The sequence below is a fragment of the Suillus plorans genome (assembly GCF_016647745.1).
Source record: "Suillus plorans strain S12 chromosome Unknown HD556scaffold_105, whole genome shotgun sequence".
NCBI lineage: Eukaryota > Fungi > Basidiomycota > Agaricomycetes > Boletales > Suillaceae > Suillus > Suillus plorans.
In genome coordinates this window covers 1-19,856 of record NW_024537489.1, presented here as the reverse complement: position 1 = coordinate 19,856, position 19,856 = coordinate 1, and the positions used below count along the sequence as shown (strand labels likewise).

At 49.6% G+C, this 19,856-nt stretch overlaps 5 protein-coding genes across 5 annotated transcripts; 1 reads left to right on the top strand and 4 right to left on the bottom strand.

Moving 5' to 3' along the window:
• Positions 1-927: 927 nt before the first annotated feature.
• HD556DRAFT_1450439 (uncharacterized protein) lies at positions 928-1,510 on the bottom strand (the record flags this gene model as incomplete). Its single annotated transcript, XM_041307764.1, has 3 exons — positions 928-1,305; positions 1,360-1,398; positions 1,460-1,510. The coding sequence occupies 3 exons, from the start codon at positions 1,508-1,510 to the stop codon at positions 928-930; spliced, it is 468 nt and encodes a 155-aa protein (XP_041153158.1).
• Positions 1,511-2,014: 504 nt separating this feature from the next.
• Positions 2,015-2,530, bottom strand: HD556DRAFT_1450438 (uncharacterized protein; the record flags this gene model as incomplete). Its single annotated transcript, XM_041307763.1, has 2 exons — positions 2,015-2,173; positions 2,228-2,530. The coding sequence occupies 2 exons, from the start codon at positions 2,528-2,530 to the stop codon at positions 2,015-2,017; spliced, it is 462 nt and encodes a 153-aa protein (XP_041153157.1).
• Positions 2,531-3,037: 507 nt separating this feature from the next.
• Positions 3,038-4,031, bottom strand: HD556DRAFT_1450437 (uncharacterized protein; the record flags this gene model as incomplete). Its single annotated transcript, XM_041307762.1, has 5 exons — positions 3,038-3,460; positions 3,509-3,574; positions 3,623-3,748; positions 3,797-3,835; positions 3,888-4,031. 5 exons carry the CDS (start codon positions 4,029-4,031, stop codon positions 3,038-3,040), a joined length of 798 nt encoding a protein of 265 aa, XP_041153156.1.
• Positions 4,032-4,402: 371 nt separating this feature from the next.
• On the top strand, positions 4,403-5,223 carry HD556DRAFT_1314040 (uncharacterized protein; the record flags this gene model as incomplete). The annotated part of the gene is made up of 5 exons (XM_041300880.1): positions 4,403-4,444; positions 4,500-4,622; positions 4,648-4,953; positions 5,003-5,129; positions 5,180-5,223. 5 exons carry the CDS (start codon positions 4,403-4,405, stop codon positions 5,221-5,223), a joined length of 642 nt encoding a protein of 213 aa, XP_041153155.1.
• Positions 5,224-5,687: 464 nt separating this feature from the next.
• On the bottom strand, positions 5,688-6,788 carry HD556DRAFT_1450435 (uncharacterized protein; the record flags this gene model as incomplete). The annotated part of the gene is made up of 4 exons (XM_041307761.1): positions 5,688-6,128; positions 6,180-6,346; positions 6,413-6,611; positions 6,657-6,788. 4 exons carry the CDS (start codon positions 6,786-6,788, stop codon positions 5,688-5,690), a joined length of 939 nt encoding a protein of 312 aa, XP_041153154.1.
• Between the last annotated feature and the right edge of the window lie 13,068 nt (positions 6,789-19,856).

Genomic DNA, 19,856 nt, shown 5'->3' with positions numbered 1-19,856 from the left:
TCCATCAAGGCCTCCAGGTCGGGACGACACAGCAATCCAGCAAGGTAGTCATGAAAGTGGTGATAAATAAATGTTTTTAATGGCTTGAATTGGCTGTCAGCGGAGCGCTGCAGCAACGGTTCGTCGCAAGGATCACCCTCTGGTATGGGTTTGTTGAGACACTTTGCAGGGTATCGCGAGTGACTTGAATTGAGGTCTGCCATCGGCTGTAAGTACAATTGCACACCGGACAGACTGCATAAGTGGTGGTCTGGCCGTCGAGCTTGAAGTGTGAAAGCGCGGATTCCATAGATCGCGGGATCTGAGCAAGAGTGTTGAGACAATGAGACTCAGAATGAGGGCTCTGTGCCTCCATCGCAAGACTCAAAATCAAGGAGAGAACTCCCATGAGGAACTCCCTGTGTCTACGACCGATACCAAAAATGACAACAGAGACTGCCCCTAAAAAGAGGGATAATTGGGCGACCTCGTCACAGTAGTCAATTGACAAATTGTAATGATGTGCTTCATGGGACATTAGTCGGAGGAACATAGGGAGGAAATGAATGGAACTCACAAGAATCAAACTCGTACGGTTGGGTGGATACAAGGAATTCATCTTCTTTGTTGATGAGCAATCTATGCATTTCATCGCAAGAAGCTTCTAGCCGACTTCTGCAAGAAATGACAGAAGAGACCTTGTACTTGACTTTTTTGAGGGTTGTAGTTATCTGAGTCAGCTCATTTCGTATCAGACGTAGCACATCATGAGAAGTCACAGAGAGAATTTGAGTGCAAGCTCTAGCTATCTGCGACTCCACAATGTTCAAGGTTACTTGAGCTCTTGACACACGCCACATTTCAGCAGCCTGGAGAGCACGAGCAATATGTCTAAGAAACAACTAAGTTAGAGAGCTCGAAGTGTGGTGATGTCAGCTATGATGATGCTTATTGCGTATCATCCAAAGTGAGTCCAGACACTAGATTAGCTGTGGCATCCAGAGAGTAGCTTTTGCCCTTATCCCGTTGAACTTCTGATCGGGAAACCCAGAGTTTGCTATGACTATCTGGATCGGCCTTGTTGTTGCTTAGGGTGATGGCAAATAGTTCAGTGGCGATGTCGTCTACTGGTGTCGATGTTGCGGGTGAATGTGTTGGGTGAGCCAGAGGTTGGAAGGATGGTGCTTGATGATCTGTGATGCGACGTGAACGAGAAGCTTCACGGGGTGAAGAAGCAATGTTGGCAGCTTGCAATGAATGCACATGCTTCATCATGACGGGCAGTTCTTTGCCACCAGGATTACTAGGCACTCCGTCAGCTCCAACCTCGCAGCATTGGGCACATTTGCAGAGGAATATTCGGCTAGGCATCTAGCAAACTTCACAACATGCACGACTGGCTTTGCTGGGATTCTGGTCCTATAAGAATGGCAATAGCAAAAAAATTAGCACTGGCATTAAGTCGGCGGAGGGCACTTACAGGGGGGCCGAATCCGACATTTGCAATGCGGCTGCTGCTCATGTATACCATTATGGACTGACTTTCATTTCATTCGTCAAGAAGGAGTGTACAATACTGTCATGTTCGGCTTGTTGGCAAGCACCAAATCTCCTGGAATGCTCAACATAAATAAGTACATAGTATTGCTATATTAGACGAACTTTGAATCAACATAATTAGCTATTTCTAAGAACTATGGGGAAAAGAAAGAAATAAGTAATGAAAGAACACACCTGATATAGTGAATGACTACATAATCAAGCTCCGCCAGAATTGGGCACTCAGCGCCCGATGTGAATTTTTGGCGGGCATTGCCGGCTGGTGTGTCAGTCAATTGAAAAATGACAATTGCAAGGAGATTCTATTGTAGGGACAGAGCCAAACACCCGCAAATGGAATTTGCGTCGACGCCATGTGCATCCCTTTGGATGGAATATGGAATACATAGATACATAGATACATAGATACATAACATTTTTGTAAGTATCGTACAGGATGGACAAGTTTGGTGGGCGCGTAACAAACCGTGAATTACTAGGAATCTTTGGGATGCAGTTTCACAGACAGTTCAACACCAGCAGCAGCAATTTTGCGCATACTGTGGATAAGGTACTCAGCAATATGGTTGGAGCAGCCTCGCATACTGACACATTTGACTAGAGGAAATGCTTCAATCCACAAAGCAGATAATGCCTGGAGCCACCATCAGTATTGAAGTATTGAAATAGTGCTTTGACAAAACCGTACCAATTCATCTCCCGCCGAGGCAGAGCATGAGCCTGCAGCGTCCGAGGAGATCACCAGGTGTTCGACATCAACTGCTGACTGGGTACCTGGGTAAACCATTGCCAAATGAGAATGACTCTGCGGAGGCAGGGAAAGATCGAGGTATCTAATGCTATTACAATAGCCGACACATTGTAAGATGGTGGTAAGGTAGTCAGGAGAAGCGTCATGAGCTTGCAATGAGAGAGCAAGGTAGGCGAGGGTGGGAGGTTTAAGGTGACTCCGAAGGACTGGAAGGACATGGGACAAAGGCCCATCTAGCATGGATACCAATAATGCCAAAGGAGCGTTGACTCAGTGCATCCTCCAGGCACAGCCAGGTCGCAGAATGACACTAAGTACGTCAACGCCAGGGTGATGGGCCAGAAAGCGAATGAGCGTGGATGGGGCGCAATCAGCATCAACTTGAAGTTCGACGAGCGTTGGGATGGCTAAATGCCACAGCAGTTTGTCCCAGTGTGAAGGACTGAGCTTGATGGAACTAAGTCAGAGCTTTTCCAAACGGGAACAGCGGATTGTCTGGATTGTGAAAGGGAGGAGTTTTGGGGAAAATAATGCCTGTGATGATGCATCAAAGGTTTTGAGGTGGTTCCTGCTCACATGCCCCTGGATTTGGGTGAGTCCAGTGATGGACAATGAGCCAATGTGGCCGTAAAATCCCATACACATTAGATCTTTGCAGCCAGAGGCATGGATGGTCTCGAAGACTGTAACAATTTGAGGGAGAAGTGAGCAAGCAAGAATGTCGAAATTCCAGAAAAGTATGATATATCATATGGATTTGTGGGGGACAGACTGGAGAAAGTGCGAAAATGCAGAGAGCTGCGTGGAACACACATCAGGATCTGACCAACATAACATCATATGTGGAGGACGAAAGGTATCCATATGTATCCAAGTAAGCAACACATCAAAATTGTAGGAGTCTACACAAATGTGAAACATATCTTGCGGTGATGTTGGGAAGCTCCGGTTGGCAAAGAAGAGGGGTCCAGCAATTTCTCTGAACAGAGAACAAACTTGAGTAACATAGCATAGATTCTGCATTCCCAGAAGAGCAATGATAGTAATGAGGATCTCAGCAGGTAAAGACCGTATGAATGCCGGGGTGCTACAAGGCTCATAAAGCTTGACATGTTTGATTGAAAAGGGATCTAGTATAGCATCTGCCTTGTGCTTCAAGAAAGTGTCGGACTAGGGTCGAGATCAGCAGAGCCAAATATATGTGAGGTCTTTCCGTACCGCCTCCCTGTACAAGTGCTTGGCCGAGGGGCTTGTAAAGTCAGTGTTGTGACGATTTATCTTGGGCTAAAAATTGCTCAAGCACTGATGCATATATTAGAAATTGGAATGTACCGTGGCGACAACCTGGCTTATGTCGCCAGTGGAATAAGATTCCAGGATGTGTCGCTTTCGTGGGGATGCCAAGTCATCATCAAAATTAAATTTACGCTTCAGGGGTGCTTTTGCTAGAGTGATGTCCTACAAATCAGCAGTTAGTGGGTGCCTATCTGCATATGAAGGCCTCACCGTCCAAGAGGGGGTGGTTGTCGACAAGGTACCCCGAGACTGTATATAAGAAATGTAAGTTACAACCAAACAGAATAAATATGGAGCAGACCTCATGACAAACGGATTTCCGACCAGAGATATGGCTTATCACATTTCCCATTGCAAAATAAACTAGCAGGATTGAAGAGGGCCTTGCTTTAAGTTGCTCGAAGTAATTGTTCTGCAGAAGCTTATTGTTTGCAGAACTGAACATATTTTGTAGGCTTTAAAATCAATCACTTAATTACAGAGGGGAAAAACCAGAGGGAAAAACCAGAGGGATAAGCCAGAGTTTCTCACCTGCAGAGAGGGGGAAAACCAGAAACATTTCATCCCAAGGGAATACAATTGTAGAATTACGAGATGAACTTCTAGACGGCCTGCAAACCATACGATTTAAGAGTTACATGAATTTTATGATCCCACAACTCACTCATGCTGTCTACACTAACTTCAGCTTGCAGTAAACCCACTGAAGTCCGTAGCAAATGCTTCAATCCATATGTTTGGCCCTTGCCACCTGTCGAGGCATCAAGCAATAAAAATCTGGAGCCAATCACAGCACCTCTAATGAGGAGGTTTGCCATGTATTTCAACGAGTGCAATGCTCATTTGGGACAGGAAATGGTAAATGAAGATGGCATGTTCATAATGAAGTAACTACTTAACTGATCCTTTCCAGCTAGACACACAAGTCATGTGGATGGGATCTGCCATGTCCATTGACAAACCCAAATCACCTGGCAGGACATTGGGAAGTGCACAAGATATTTCTAGTCAAAGTCCTGATGTAGCGGGCGATGAGGTTAGCAACATAGTTCCGCTGACAGGCTCCTAGACTTACCGTATTCAAGGCATTTCAGGCGCAGATCTCGATGGCCAACGTTGACATCAGCGGCAGTCAGGCTGTGGGGCACCTGTCTTTGAAGAAAGAAAAACTTGTTCGCGGCCTACAGAAGGCAATAAACAAGTATCTCCATCGTCATTGTGAAGAGGGGCATCCGACTACTGACCTATTACGCCAGCGCATCTATGCAGCACTCGAGGGTGCATTGTTGGGCATTGAAGTTGATGACATTATGTCGAAGCATCACTCCCAGGGTGCAGAGAACCTGAAAACAAATGACAGACAAGATGTATGGCGGTGAATTCGTTTCACAGTCTATATTGATCATGTTCATTAAGTGTTGCACCGACGACAATGTCATCTCACCTGTAGCACAACACATTTGGAACACCATGAAATGCGGATTATTTGCCCTCGAAACAGTTCCAAGCGTGAAGCTAGAACCTCTGTTGATTTGTGAGAGAGGTGAGTTCATGAACCTGATGCTGTGACAGTCTAATGCATGCATCATACAGTAAGCACCCTTGCTGGAATGCCAGGAGGATATCCAACAGAGTGAGACATTGGCAAATTGACATCTGAGATGAGGATGTACTAGATTTCACACAAATGTATAGCTGAGGATACCTATCATCCAGAAATGAGAAATGAGTAGTGACGGTGCCTCGCGGATTATGATGCCGAGCAAGGATGCACAATCAGGCTACCCCCATTAGTTACATATCATTACCTTCCTTCTTAACATTCAAATCAGAAAGGACACATGTGATATAGTGAATGACTACAAAACAAACCCCGCTGATCGCATCAGCGCCTGCTTGTGGTAATCATGAACCGAGCTGCCCATGGAATGAGACTCAGCAGGTAATGTTGTTACATAGCAGGACAGTGCAGGAGAATATTGGGAATAAAAGAAGGCACATACAAGAGCAGGTATTACAACACGATACAACCTATCAGTACAACACATCAAACAAATGAAACAAATCCAGGCTAAGGCTAAGGCACATCGCGTATTTCATATCACTGGGGGGAAACAATAATTTCCATCCTCTGGAGTTTCTTGTCAGATACTGTGAACGAAGGAAGTTGGTCATTCAGCCATGATGAATTGTATAACACCCTTGGTAAGCCTTCAACTGCTGGGCGAGAAGACTCCTGGATCGCATTGCAAAAACGCTTTGCAGGTTTGCTTCTGCGGGGAGTGAAGTTCGCGGCACCCGCCAACCATTGTTGATCAATGATATGCATCTCGTGGTTGATGTCTGCCCTCCACAACATCTTCTTCAGCCGAAATACCTGGACTTCACCATCTTCATGCTCACTCTCATCAGAGCTCATGCCATCTTTGCCAAGCATCTCCACAAGAGATTGTAGATATGCCCATACCGCCTGGTTGTCCTTTCTAGTGGCTATCCTGTCACTTAGGAGAACCGACGTGACTTTCTTATGAGTTTCGAACTTCTGGAAAGCAACTTAGCATTCTTCAAGGCATGTAACAGAAAGATGACTAACTGTTGCCCTGTGAGTGAGAACCCTAGTGACCCGCAATCGCTCGTTGGTCTGATCCACGAGTCGATCTCCTACTTCTTGCATAGTTTCATGAGCGCCATTGCTGAGCATATGCGGCTGGGCTTTTCTCCAGGAATTGCAACATTGATGAAACTTCTTTGTGATATCGTCTATGATGGATTGACGAGATCTTGAGACTGATTGGCTCTTCTCAAACATGCAAGTTTACTGCGAACAGAGAATATTGATTACTTTTTGGTTCCATTGAGATTTGTGTGTGGTCATCATATCCCAGTGCAATTTGAGAGGGTCAGGGCCCATGCCTAGTCTGCGTGTAAAAGACGATATGGCTTCACACGATGCAGTGACATGAAGCATATACTCATCATCTTTTGCAAAATTGAATACCATGTGAAACAGCTCCCGAACATTGGCCTGGCATTTTATTAGCCATGTCACTTGTGTCAGGAAATGACATACTTTATTATTTTGGCGCTGGACATTAGTGAAGTTCTCAGTAGGGGGCTCATGGGATTTGCGTTTCAATCGAGCTGCTCTTGGAGTTGTTGTCTGCAATGGAATCAGAACCTTTGTGAGTGTCATATCCCGCATTCCGGATCAACATCCGACGACGTTCCCACGCCTCATCCGGACCTCCGGACCTCCTGTCCATGTCTCCAGACCCAATCCTCTATCCGTCCGGATCCCTGTACTCCTGCATCTGATATCCGGATGCCAGATCTGATATCCACATCTCCGGATCTCCGGATCCGACCTATCTGTCATGTCCGAACCCAAACCTTAAATCAGCGCCCATCCCCTTATGGTAATCACCTGTCTCCGGACTTGCGAACATCCAGATCCGACCCACCTCTATCTTCCTTGCGTTCCAGACCCAGACCTATCACGCATTCATCTCCGGACATCCGGATCCGACCCGCGTCTATCTTCTGTGCCTTATCCCTTTGTATGTTCCTTCTTCAGTTAGACTTCCTCATTTTCCGTACCTCATTTCATCTCCAAGTTCATTTCCTATGATCCGTCTTATTTTCTAATACATTTCCACATGCTCGTACATAGCCTTACCCCTCTGCTTACTGATCTGCACAGACTTGCCTCTAGTATATAAACCCCAGTAGATACTCCTGTATTTCCTCAGTCTGAATATCATACACATATTAGTCCTCGCACTAGTCTTCACACTAAGTCCTCATAACAGTTCTATTCCTCTGACTTAGTAATCATCCATCTCAGGCCTAGGGAGGAATTCCCTAGGCCGGAGCTCCGCTCCTCCGCTCCTCCGCTCCTCCGCTTCTCTGACCCTCCGATCCACCATTCCTCCGATCCTCCAAGTTTCCGGAAGTTCCTCCGGAACTTTCCCACGGTCCTCCGGACCTATTCTGCTTCGGACTTTGTCCTTGCAGCCTTTCCTCTGTTTCCTTCTACTCAGGACTTGTCCTGAGTAGCCATTACACATATCCCTGTCAGGACGAAACTCCATTGTAATTTCCGGAAGTTCCTCCGGAACTTTCCCGCACTCGTCCGGAAAGTCCTTCCGAAGTTTCCCACGCTTCTCCGGAAGTCCTTCGGACTTCACTGGACTTTCTCCGGACTTCATTCTGAAGTTAAGGGCACATACTCGGGTAAGGGGCGCAGCGCACGAGCTGAAGCCAAGCCCCTCGGAATCAGTCCTACCCTTTGTGCACGGTCTTAACAGCCTTGGACTGAAATAAAGCGTCTTTTTCAGCTAATAGTATATCTCGTTCCGTGCGCGCCTCCTGTTGTGCATTATGTAGACCCAACACCATCTGTCAGGATGTCAACATCATGGATATCATGGGGATAGAACTCTACCTGGGACTTGGCAAGTTCTTTCTGATGATTCTCATTTAGTATTGTGAGAGCATCAGCCTGGCTATGCTCAAGGAATTCCTGGTGTTCTCGATACTGCGAGATGACGGATTGCAAATCTGATTCTCGCGATGTAGAAACTACAATACTGAGAGGAACAAACAAAGCTCCTGACTGATATATTTGTGTTGTGGTCTTTGCACTGCCTAGTCTGCTATACTTGCCTGACAAGTGCATTCGACCCAGGGGTCTGCGGTCTGGGAATAGTCTTGGGGGTAAGTGAGTGATGTGTGATCAATAGTCCAAGCGCGGGAAACAATGTCCAAAGGTATAATTACGATGTCCGATGCAAAAGCGTCGGGTCCGATGTTTTCGGGTTATCGGGTTCGGGTTCGGGGTGTCGGAAACTAATAGTAACGCTATAGCGAGCGTCGGAAGAGCGAGCGGTGTGTGCAATAATAACAATGACCGATACGGGCGGTGAAGGAACGATGATATTCGCAATGTCAACTAAGAACTACGAAATATCGGGTTTGACCACTAAGCGTCGGGGAACTGCTCCCCTCTACTTGGATAATGAATAATGCTCGAGGTCAGTCCAATATATATGTAAGTACGTAGAAATGCGGAACCCATAGGCGAAGGTAGCGGCCGATGATTTCGGATCCGAAGTACATGTAAATAAACATGAGGCGCTGCGGACTATGGGAAAACATGTAATAGCGCTTGCTACGACGTGAGTAATGTGTGAAATAATGAACTACGCACCTAGTGGGGCTAGCAAGACAGGACAAGACACGGGAAGGACGAGTGCGCGGAAATTTGCATCGGCCGATGCGGCCTAAACGTCAGGTTGGCGGGTTAGCGTCGGATAACATTGGGAAGTGATTAGCATGTGACGGGTATTTGACGTGTACTGTGAAATAGCTCGATACGAGCCCGAAAAGTTAGAGAGGACCTCAAATGTAAACGAAGTTAGTATCAAACAGATGTAAAATTTCTAGATGTACCTCTGTCTGAACTGCAATTATTGCGGCAGGAGTTTGAGATATCTTGCTCTTGCTCATTGTAGAAACAACTATACAGAGGGGAACAAATGAAGCTCCAAACTGTATCTGTAAATGTTGTAAGGTCGCGTGTTGCCTAGTCTGCTATACCTGAGACAACAAGTGCGTTGTAGGACACGAGCTGGCGCTGGGCTCGTATCGAGCTATTTCACAGTACACGTCAAATACCCGTCACATGCTAATCACTTCCCAATGTTATCCGACGCTAACCCGCCAACCTGACGTTTAGGCCGCATCGGCCGATGCAAATTTCCGCGCACTCGTCCTTCCCGTGTCTTGTCCTGTCTTGCTAGCCCCACTAGGTGCGTAGTTCATTATTTCACACATTACTCACGTCGTAGCAAGCGCTATTACATGTTTTCCCATAGTCCGCAGCGCCTCATGTTTATTTACATGTACTTCGGATCCGAAATCATCGGCCGCTACCTTCGCCTATGGGTTCCGCATTTCTACGTACTTACATATATATTGGACTGACCTCGAGCATTATTCATTATCCAAGTAGAGGGGAGCAGTTCCCCGACGCTTAGTGGTCAAACCCGATATTTCGTAGTTCTTAGTTGACATTGCGAATATCATCGTTCCTTCACCGCCCGTATCGGTCATTGTTATTATTGCACACACCGCTCGCTCTTCCGACGCTCGCTATAGCGTTACTATTAGTTTCCGACACCCCGAACCCGAACCCGATAACCCGAAAACATCGGACCCGACGCTTTTGCATCGGACATCGTAATTATACCTTTGGACATTGTTTCCCGCGCTTGGACTATTGATCACACATCACTCACTTACCCCCAAGACTATTCCCAGACCGCAGACCCCTGGGTCGAATGCACTTGTTAGGCAAGTATAGCAGACTAGGCAGTGCAAAGACCACAACACAAATATATCAGTTTGGAGCCATCTTCATATAGCTCCACTCAAAATAGTTGTTTCTACAGTGTTCGACCCTAAAGGGGAAGCGAGTGCAGCAAGGATCTGGTAGTAGGTGCTGAAGGCGCTACTGGTTGGCCAATGCGAAGCGCGAGAAAGCGCACAGGTGCACGCGAGGCGCGGGAAGCGCTGTAGAGACTCGCGCCTCTCAATGCCAGACATATGGCCCCACAAACCACATATTCCTTACATATTCCAGCTCTTATCTGAAGGATCAGTCATACGCGCTCCCACGCGCACGCCATACGTACGCGCCTTGTTCACGCGCCTTATACGCACTCACGCGCCTCCGCACGCTTCCGCGCGCGTCCATGCGCCCTCCCCTTAGGTCTTCTCACGCCTACCCGTCTGTCCGTCCGTCCTATGTCCTCACTGATTTACTGGTGCATTATTCTTATCTCTTTCACTGAATTGATGTGCACTCGGTCCGATCCCTGCGCTTACATACAGAAAGTCTATCTTAGACTTTAGATTATATTTAGAGTTGATATGGTTACTCGGTTCAGTACCGCGCTCGGAAGCGCCGCATAGCGCTATCTCCCTTCTTAAATAGAGGGAAGTTCTTTTACTTCGGTTACTACTTTTCCCCCCATTTATCTCAGTATACTGCAAGTTGTATAGTGCACCTTAGTACTAGAAATCTGATTATACTTCTCCATCTGCTACAGCTCACGCCTCTACTATACTTGAAACCACATCCCTTATCACTCATAAGTGCGCTCCCGCATACGCGCGCGCCTCTAGCATCTCATGCGCGCCTCACGCGCGCCTTCATATCGCTTACGCGCGCCTTCGTGCGCGTTATCTTCTCGTGCCTACCAGTGCCCGTCTAGTTGACAGAGTTTCCCTCCACCTTATTCGCGAGGAACTTCTCTCAGTAGCTGTCCTTTGGGTCGAGTTGTATTCTCGTATCCAGGTCTTGCTGTAGAGCCCCCTTACTTTTAGTGTTTTCACCCACAGTCAAGATTCCTCACCTTCAACTGGAGCCCACCGCGAGGGACACTTCTGAGACAACCGGTCGGGTACTCAGACCCAACAGTTGTCGCAGAGCTAGAGAAGAAGCCATCGCCGCATTCGACAGAGCAATAGAATCCATTCTACCAGGACCCTTATTTCTTCAACCCCCGCACGGTCGTTCGCGCAACGTATCAGAACCGCCACGACCAGATCTAGCGCTCTTAGCACGCGCGCCTAGACAACCGATATCGCCAGTCACGTTCTCGCCTGAAGAATCTGTCAAAGAAGAGTCGTCCAACGACTTCGAAGCAATAGATAACCCAAGAAGCCAACTTCCCGGAGCGTTCCTCCACACGCCCAATCAACCCCCTTTCATTTCTTCTAACCTATCAGCGCTAAGCGCGCTAACCGAGCTAACCAATTCTAGCAACACCCCGCTTAACGCGCCAGTATCCCGCGCGCACGAGAACGCGCTTCCTACAGTGGGAATACCAAAGATCAAGCAAGAAGCCTTCGAAACCCCGCGCACGCCGCCTTCAATCCCAGGCGGCACTGTTATAACAAACCTTCCCTTCGTATACGCGCACCAAGCGCCAATCAATCAGAAGACCTCAGCGCCCGCAATATCCCAACCGCCTGTCATGACCACAGCAAGAACCAGAATGCCTGTCCGTGGAACAACGGACGCGCCTAAATTTGACGGCACCACGGACGACCTCGCAGATTTTATCAACCTATACGAGCAGCTCGCTGATGATGTAGGTCTACAAGGGCTCGATCGCATCAAAGGTATCATCCGCTACCTAGAGCGCGATGACCGAGAACTTTGGGGAGGCATGCCAGAGGCGCAAGTAAGCGATTACAATGCGTTCTTAAAAGAGGTAAAGGTAATGTATCCTGGATGGGATGGCAAGAGGTGCTATGCGCTCGCTGATCTACAAGCCATCGCGCATGAATACGTGAACAAATCGATGCCCTCATACCAAGAGCTAAGCAACTACCTTCGCGCATTTAAGAAGGTCATGCAGCCGCTATTGGCAGAAGATCGCATTGGGAAAGCCGAGCGCGATCGCATATTCATGGAAGGAATCCCCAAGGATACCCAGGCGCTGATCCGCACGCGCCTCATGATTAAATTCCCTGATCATTACCCGCAGGATCCATACCCGTTTATGGATGTTTTTACAGCTGGACAGTTCGTGTTACCGGCGAATGCGCCCGCGTCAAGCGCGACGAGTAGCGCGCCAACGGCAGCATCATTCACTAATCTAGTCGCAGCTACCACGTCAGCGCAATCGCCCGCGCAAGGTACGGTAACCAAGCGCGAATATAAGCGCGAGGCGTCTGCATTCAACGACTGCGCCTTTTGTGGCAGTCTCGAACATTATTATGCTCGTTGCATGGAGAAACAAAGGCACATTGACGCAGGTAAATGTAAGGTTAGCGAGGAGACGCGCAAGCTTGTTTTGCCAAATGGCGAGTGGATTCCAGGACGAGGAATACTCAAGGAGCGACTAGATCGACACTATGCAAACCGCGCTACACCGGATACGACCGCTAGTGCAGGCGCGACAGCAGGACTTTTCTATCGCGCGTTCGACGAGATCGACGCAGTAATTGAAGTAGGCTCGTCTGCGTTCGTGCACACAGTCGCGCAAACGGAACCTGAGGAGGACGATGAGACGGTGGACCTCATGAAAGAGGCGCTAGCCTATGTAGCTGCAAAGCGCGACCAGAAGCGCAACACCAAAGGTAAAAACGTCCGCTTTGATGGCGTTGAAGTACCCAGCGAAACGCGCGCGCGTCCGAGACCCGCATCTAAGCAAGCCACGGTAGAGGAGGAGATAGTCTCTCCCGAAATACAAGCGTCGTCTGACAAAGGTAAAGGAAAAGAGCTAGCGAAAGTAGCGCCTTCAAACGCGCCAACGAGCGGAAAGGCGCCTCGCCATCCTCGCCCGCGTCATCATCATCATCATCATCATCATCATCATCATCATCATCATCATCATCATCATCATCATCATCATCATCATCATCATCATCATCATCAGCGCCATCCCCTTCACAACCTTCAGCATTAGCATTGTCATCAGCATCAGCATCAGCATCAGCATCAGTACCAGCACCATCACAATCATCATCGTATCGGTATGCATTCGCGCTCGAGGACAAGGAGGCCGACAAACGCGTTGTCGAGCGCCTTCTTGATTCCAATCTCAACATTCCTGTAAGGGAATTATTAGCTGTATCTCCCGATGTTCGCCAACATTTCCGCGAACTTACGACCAAGAAGCGCGTCACGGTAGGCACAGTATCAGTGCACAAATTATCCGGGCACCCCACGACCGATCAATGGCTAAGGCAATATGAAGACGTGCGCATGCGAAGCGACGACGGCAAAATCGTCGCAGATCACTTCGCACCCCTGCGCTGTATTCGCGCAAAGACATTGGAAGGGCGCACTCTCACCTGTGTCCTAGATCAAGGCGCAGAAGTAGTAGTCATGCCAAGGGAAGTATGGAAAGAGCTCAGTGTACCGCTCAGATCGGACCATAGCCTCAACATGGAATCGGTGAACACATCACGCGACGCGACACTAGGAGTTATAGAGAATGTCCCGCTGGATTTCAGCGCAGGACCCTTGTATTTCCAAGTCCAGGTCATCGAGCGCGCAACCTTCGAGGTTTTACTAGGGCGCCCATTTTTTAAGCTTACCTCATGTCGCACATTTGATCTCCCCAATGGAGAGCAGGATCTCGTACTAACTGATCCTAACGCGCGCAAGGAACTGCGCATTCCAACCCTACCTTGGGTCAAGTGTCAGCTCGCAAGAGACGCGAAGTGCGCTAGTCACGTGCACTCGCACGCGCTCAAGGAGGAGGAACAGGGTTTTTAAGTATCGATGATCTGCAGCATTCGCGGGGAGACGCCTATACGCATTCGTCTTCCCAAGCATTTTCCTTATTGCATCATGTTTCGCATTCTCGCATTTCGCCTAACGCGCCGCGCATAGCGCGTGCGGAAGGTGCCCCCCATTCTTCGCTCTTAAGGAGCAATAACACATTGCCTTTTGTTTCTACGCATCAATTTTCCTCATCCTCTATTCCGCAGTATTCAGCGCGCTACACGCATCTAACGTCCACACAGACTGCTATAGAAAAGGCGACTATTGACGCCTTCAATTCATGTTATTATTATGATCCCGCGCTTCACGCGCTGGTCTACAAACCAGTTGCGAAGAAGGTGCGGACCGTGCCTACCACTATGCCAGCAGAGTATAGGGTAGTGCACCAGTTGCCAGAAGACCCGTTAGCAGGGTTACCAGATTTACCCACCCGTCCCCCAGATTTTTCTCCAGGCGCGCGCTTCACGCGCGAGCGCGCAGACAAGCTAGACCTCGACCCAGCAAATTGGCTGTGGCCAGAGGAACTCAAGTTAGTGCGCTGGCTCGTTCGCGTTCATGAACTCGCCTTTGTGTGGGGCGCCTCAACGAAACCTACTTCCCGCCATACAAGATTCCTACGGTTTCGCACACCCCGTGGTCTCAGCGCAACATTCCGATTCCGCCAGCCACCTTGAACGAAGTCATACGCATCATCAAGAAAAAGATCATGTCAGGAGTATACGAGCCGTCAATGGCAGTGTATCGCTCGCACTGGTTTTGCGTCGTAAAGAAAGATGGAAAATCCTTGCGCCTAGTTCACGACTTGCAGCCGCTCAACGTGGTAACGATTCGCGACGCGTCGCTTCCACCATTTGTTGAACTTCTCGCGGAATCATTTGCGGGTTATGCGGTGTATGCTATATTGGATTTATATTCAGGATATGACCAGCGCGCACTTGACGTGGAGTCGCGCGACCTGACAACCTTTGGAACGCCTTTGGGCCCTCATCGGCTAACCACCCTTCCTCAAGGGCACGCTAACGCTGTACAGGTTTACCAAGGCGATACCGCCTTCATCCTGCAACACGAGATTCCAGAATTCACGTCACCGTTTGTAGATGATGTCCCGATCAAATCAGTACGAACGCGCTATCAGCGCGACGACGGTTCATACGAGATTATACCCACCAACCCAGGGATCCGGCGCTTCATATGGGAACATTGCATCGTCGTCAATCGCATCCTCCAGCGCTTAGAGAATGTAGGTGCAACCGTCTCCGCATCAAAGTTCGTTCTAGCTGCACCTACGGCTATTATTGTTGGGCACAAATGCACGTTTGAAGGGCGCGTACCAGAAGAATCTAAAGTCCATAAGATACGCGACTGGCCCGAACCAACGAATCAATCGCAAGTGCGCGGATTCTTAGGGACTTGCGGAGTCTTGCGCATATTCATTCGCAACTTTTCGCGCATCGCGCGCCCACTAATTGATCTTACTAGAAAGGACGCGCCATTTATATTCGGACTTGAACAGCGCGAAGCCATGCAGACCCTCAAGGACGCAATTCTAGAATCGCCCGCGCTAAGGTGCATCGATTATGATAGCGAGCGTGAAGTCATTCTGGCAGTCGATACTTCCAATATCGCTGTTGGATTCATCTTGCTGCAAATAGGCGAAGACGGGAAGCGCTATCCAAATCAATTTGGCTCCATCGCACTGAACGACGTGGAGAGGCGCTACTCTCAAGCGAAGCTAGAACTCTTCGGACTCTTCCGCGCGTTACGCGCGGTGCGCATATACATATTCGGGGTAAAGAATCTGACGGTGGAGGTAGACGCGAAGTACATCAAAGGTATGATCAATAACCCAGACTTGCAACCTAACGCGACCATCAATCGATGGATCGCGGGTATCCTCTTATTTTTGTTCAAACTTGTTCATGTACCCGCGCAAAAGCACAAAGGCGTGGATGGTCTCTCAAGGAGACCACCCGCTGAGGAAGATCCCATTGAGGACGACGATCATGAAGATTGGATTGATCGCGCATACTCATTCGCTATTGCACTGCTGAACGATCGCGCGCGCCGCATAGCAGGCATCTCGGCAGACATACGCCATGAAGCGCATCGCACATGTTTCATTTCGCAGAGCGCGCGCATGCCAGCGTTGCGCGTATATTTCGATGTCGCGCAGACGGAAGAATCGGAGCCTGATATTCCGCGCTCGGACGCAGCGCGCGTGCAAGACGCGCTGATGACCACAATAGAACAGTTCCTTACCTCGCGCGAAAGACCCACTGACGTTTCAGATCAAGAATTCGAAAAGTTCGTCAACAATGCAGCGCGCTACTTCGTCCTGGAAAGCAACCTATGGCGCAGAGCATCGCATGGCAAACATCAGCTCGTGCTGCCTCCTAATAAGCGCTACCGCGTTTTGAAAGAGGCGCATGATGATTTAGGGCACAAGGGTATCTATACCATCAGCGCGTGCCTATGGCTGCGCTTTTGGTGGCCGCACATCATTGATGACATCAAATGGTATGCGCAAACATGCCACGAATGTCAAATGCGCCAAACGCGAAGGCTGCACATCCCTCCAATCGTACCCATGCCAGGTGGTTTATTTCGCAAAGCGCACATCGACACGATGAAGATGCCCAGAGCGGGCGAATATGAATATCTCGTGCAAGCGCGATGCGCGCTAACATTGTATCCTGAATGGCGCATGCTGCACAAAGAGAATACTAACGCGCTAACCGCTTTTATTTTCGAAGAGCTCTTCTGTAGGTGGGGTCCGATCACAGAAATAGTGACGGACAACGCGCCCGCATATAGGCTCGCAGTAGACGAACTCGCGCGCAAATATGGGATCCACCCGATCTGCATCTCGCCATACAATTCTCAGGCAAACGGTATAGTCGAAAGACGACACCGCGATGTCCGGGAGGCCATCATTAAAAGCTGCGACGGAGATGATTCACACTGGTATCAGGTAGTTCATTCAGTGTTCTGGGCAGAGCGCGTCACCATTCATAAAGCGACGGGTTTATCGCCCTATTTCATGATGCATGGCGTCGAGCCAATATTTCCCTTTGATCTCGCTGAAGCGACGTTCCTCACGCCCTTACCAAGCCGAGGCGCGTTCACCACTACTGACCTTATAGCATGGCACGCGCATCAATTACAGAAGCGCGTGGAAGATATCAACGCGATCAGAGATAAGGTAGTCGCGGCGCGCTTCAAGTCAATACGCGACTTTGAGAAACACTTCCGCGCAACTATCAAGTCGCACGACTTCGAACCCGGCGCCTTAGTGTTGGTATGCAACTCGAAGGTCGAATACGAGTTGAGCAAGAAGACAAAGCCACGCTATTTGGGACCTATGATCGTAGTGCGCCGCACAAAGGGAGGCTCATATATGCTGGCCGAGTTGGACAGCGCGATCTCAAAACTGCGGTTTGCCGCATTCCGTGTCATCCCTTATTACCCACGTAGCGGGGAGCGCATATCGGTAACCCAAATGACTGGAGTGGACGACGAGAGCATTGACGAGCTAGAAGCATATGAAACCGTAGAACCCTGAAGAAGACGAGCCCGAGCGCGCGCAAGACGATTAGCGCGCGCAACCAATTCTCACCCGCACATCACCCAATCAATTCGCACATCCAGCTCCTCAAAGTCAGACCACTCTTGGGACATGGCGAAAAGTTTGTTAGATAGCGCCAGGAGATCCGCCTGCTGGGCGCACGCATACTGGCGCATCTTCAAAGCAGACGCGCGCATAAGCGTATTTTCCTCCCTCAAGCGCGCCGTCTCAGCTTGCACCTCTCTCAACTCCTCCTCTGGTCCCTTGTACTTGCCTTTTCCCTTAGGCGCAGAGCCAGATGCCAAGGACCCTCGGCGCGCACAGGGATAACGCGCGAGGCGCGCACAACCTTATCCTCCACAGTGCGCTCATCAATAATCATCACATCTAAACCAGACCCGTCAGAACCATCTTCTTCAACGGCAATAGAGGAGGCAGTCTCCTTGGCAGACTCAGTAACCGTGGGGCGCTTGGGCATAGGCTTGCGCGGACGCGCCTTGGGTCCGTCTGTATTGTTGCGCTTAGCTAATCCCAAAGGCGTCAGTAGCGCGCCAACAGAATCCGACAAGACGCAACTTACAAAAGGAGCAAGCGCGCTTAGAAACGTCACAAGGAGGGCAGCGCCTGCCAGGCGTGCCTCCGCAAACCTGATTCTTGCTGGCGCAGTTGGTGCAGCGAGGCGCCGAAGGAACAGACATACGTCCAACCTTGCGCTAATGCGGACGAACATTCAGTAGAGTAGCACACCCACACGACATAGAGAAACGCACCTGCATGGAAGCATCAGTACCAGACGTGTCGGTGGCGCGAGCCTCGGTACCCGGCGCTTCAGTGGCGCGAACAACGCGCTTGGGAGGCGCCACTGGAACAGTCTCGATCGCCTTTGCTTTCCATCCCTTCACCAGCACCTCAATCTCCTTGTAACCCTTGCGCCCCTGCTTCAGGAGCTCCGCGCTCTTATTGTCCATATCCAGCTCCACGCTCAACGCACCCGCGCGCTCGGAACAGCCGTTCAAGTTTGCCTAGGAATGGTCAGATCACAAAGGCAAGCCATGTAAGCGCACTCACCAGTACAGAGAGCCACTCGCGCATCCACATCTCTTGATCCTCGAGGAGCTCCGGCTTGAGGTCTGGCGTCACCATGACGCACGCCTCCAATGCGACCAGGGAAGCCGCCCAAGCGCTGACAAGGCGGTTATCGGACTCCGCGCTAGCGTCAGCCATAGGCGCGTCCTCAGGGTGAATTGGCGCCACAGGCTCAGGTTCTGGAGAGGGAGTGGAGTTCAGCATAGCGGCAGTGAAAGGAGGCATGATGGTAATGATAAGAAGGAAGACAAGAGATCGCGAGAACACTTCCATCTCTTATCAACAACCCCATCGATTAGATCAGCGATGCTCGCGATCATCAAAGGAGCGGCCCTACTCTCGCGATCACATGACCCCTGTCTATCACCATTTCTCCAAGTCCAAAATCCCGCGCTATAGCTCTGAGTGGGGACACTCAGAATGTAAGTTCCCAGGAGATGTAGAGACTCGCGCCTCTCGATGCCGGATATGCGGCCTTCTTACCCATTTAATTCCCTATCTGTATCAGCTCACATCCTAAGGACCAGTCATTCGCGCTCTCGCGCGCGCGCCCTACGTACGCGCCTCACTCGCACATCGCACACGCACGCGCGCCGCCTTCCACACTCCTACCTTCCTACCGTCCGTCCCTCTGTCCTTTGTCCTTGCTGATTACTGGTGCGTTATTTTTATCTCTCTCATTGAATTAACGAACCTTCGGTCCGACCTCCGCGCTTACATACAGAGAGTCTATTTAAACTTAGAATATATTTAGAAGTTGATATGGTTACTCGGTTCGGGAGCGCGCTCGGAAGCGCGCCGCATAGCGTAATCTCCCTTCTTAAATAGAGGGAGGATTCCTTCGGTTCTGGTACTTACTTTCCCCTTATCTTGATATACTGCAAAGTGTAGAGTTCTCCCTCCAATACTAGAAATCTGATTATACTCCTCCACTGTTGACACCTGTGCCCTTGCTACTCTCTTAAGGACTCCTCTCCTTCATCGTTCAAGCGGCGCCCGCTTACGCGCGTACCCTCCGCATCTCTCGCTCACGCGCGCATTCGCATCGCCTACGCGCGCGTTACTTTCCCGCGTCTACCAGCGCCCGTCTAGTTGACATAGTTTCCCTCCACCTTATTCGCGAGGAACTTCTCTCAGTAGCTGTCCTTTGGGTCGAGTTGTATTCTCGTATCCAGGTCTTGCTGTAGAGCCCCCTTTCTTTAGTGTTTTCACCCACAGTCAAGATTCCTCACCTTCAATGATCTTTGTAAGACTGACCCTTCTCTGTTTGCATGGGAATCCGCCCTGACCGACAAAATAACAGTAGCATGAGG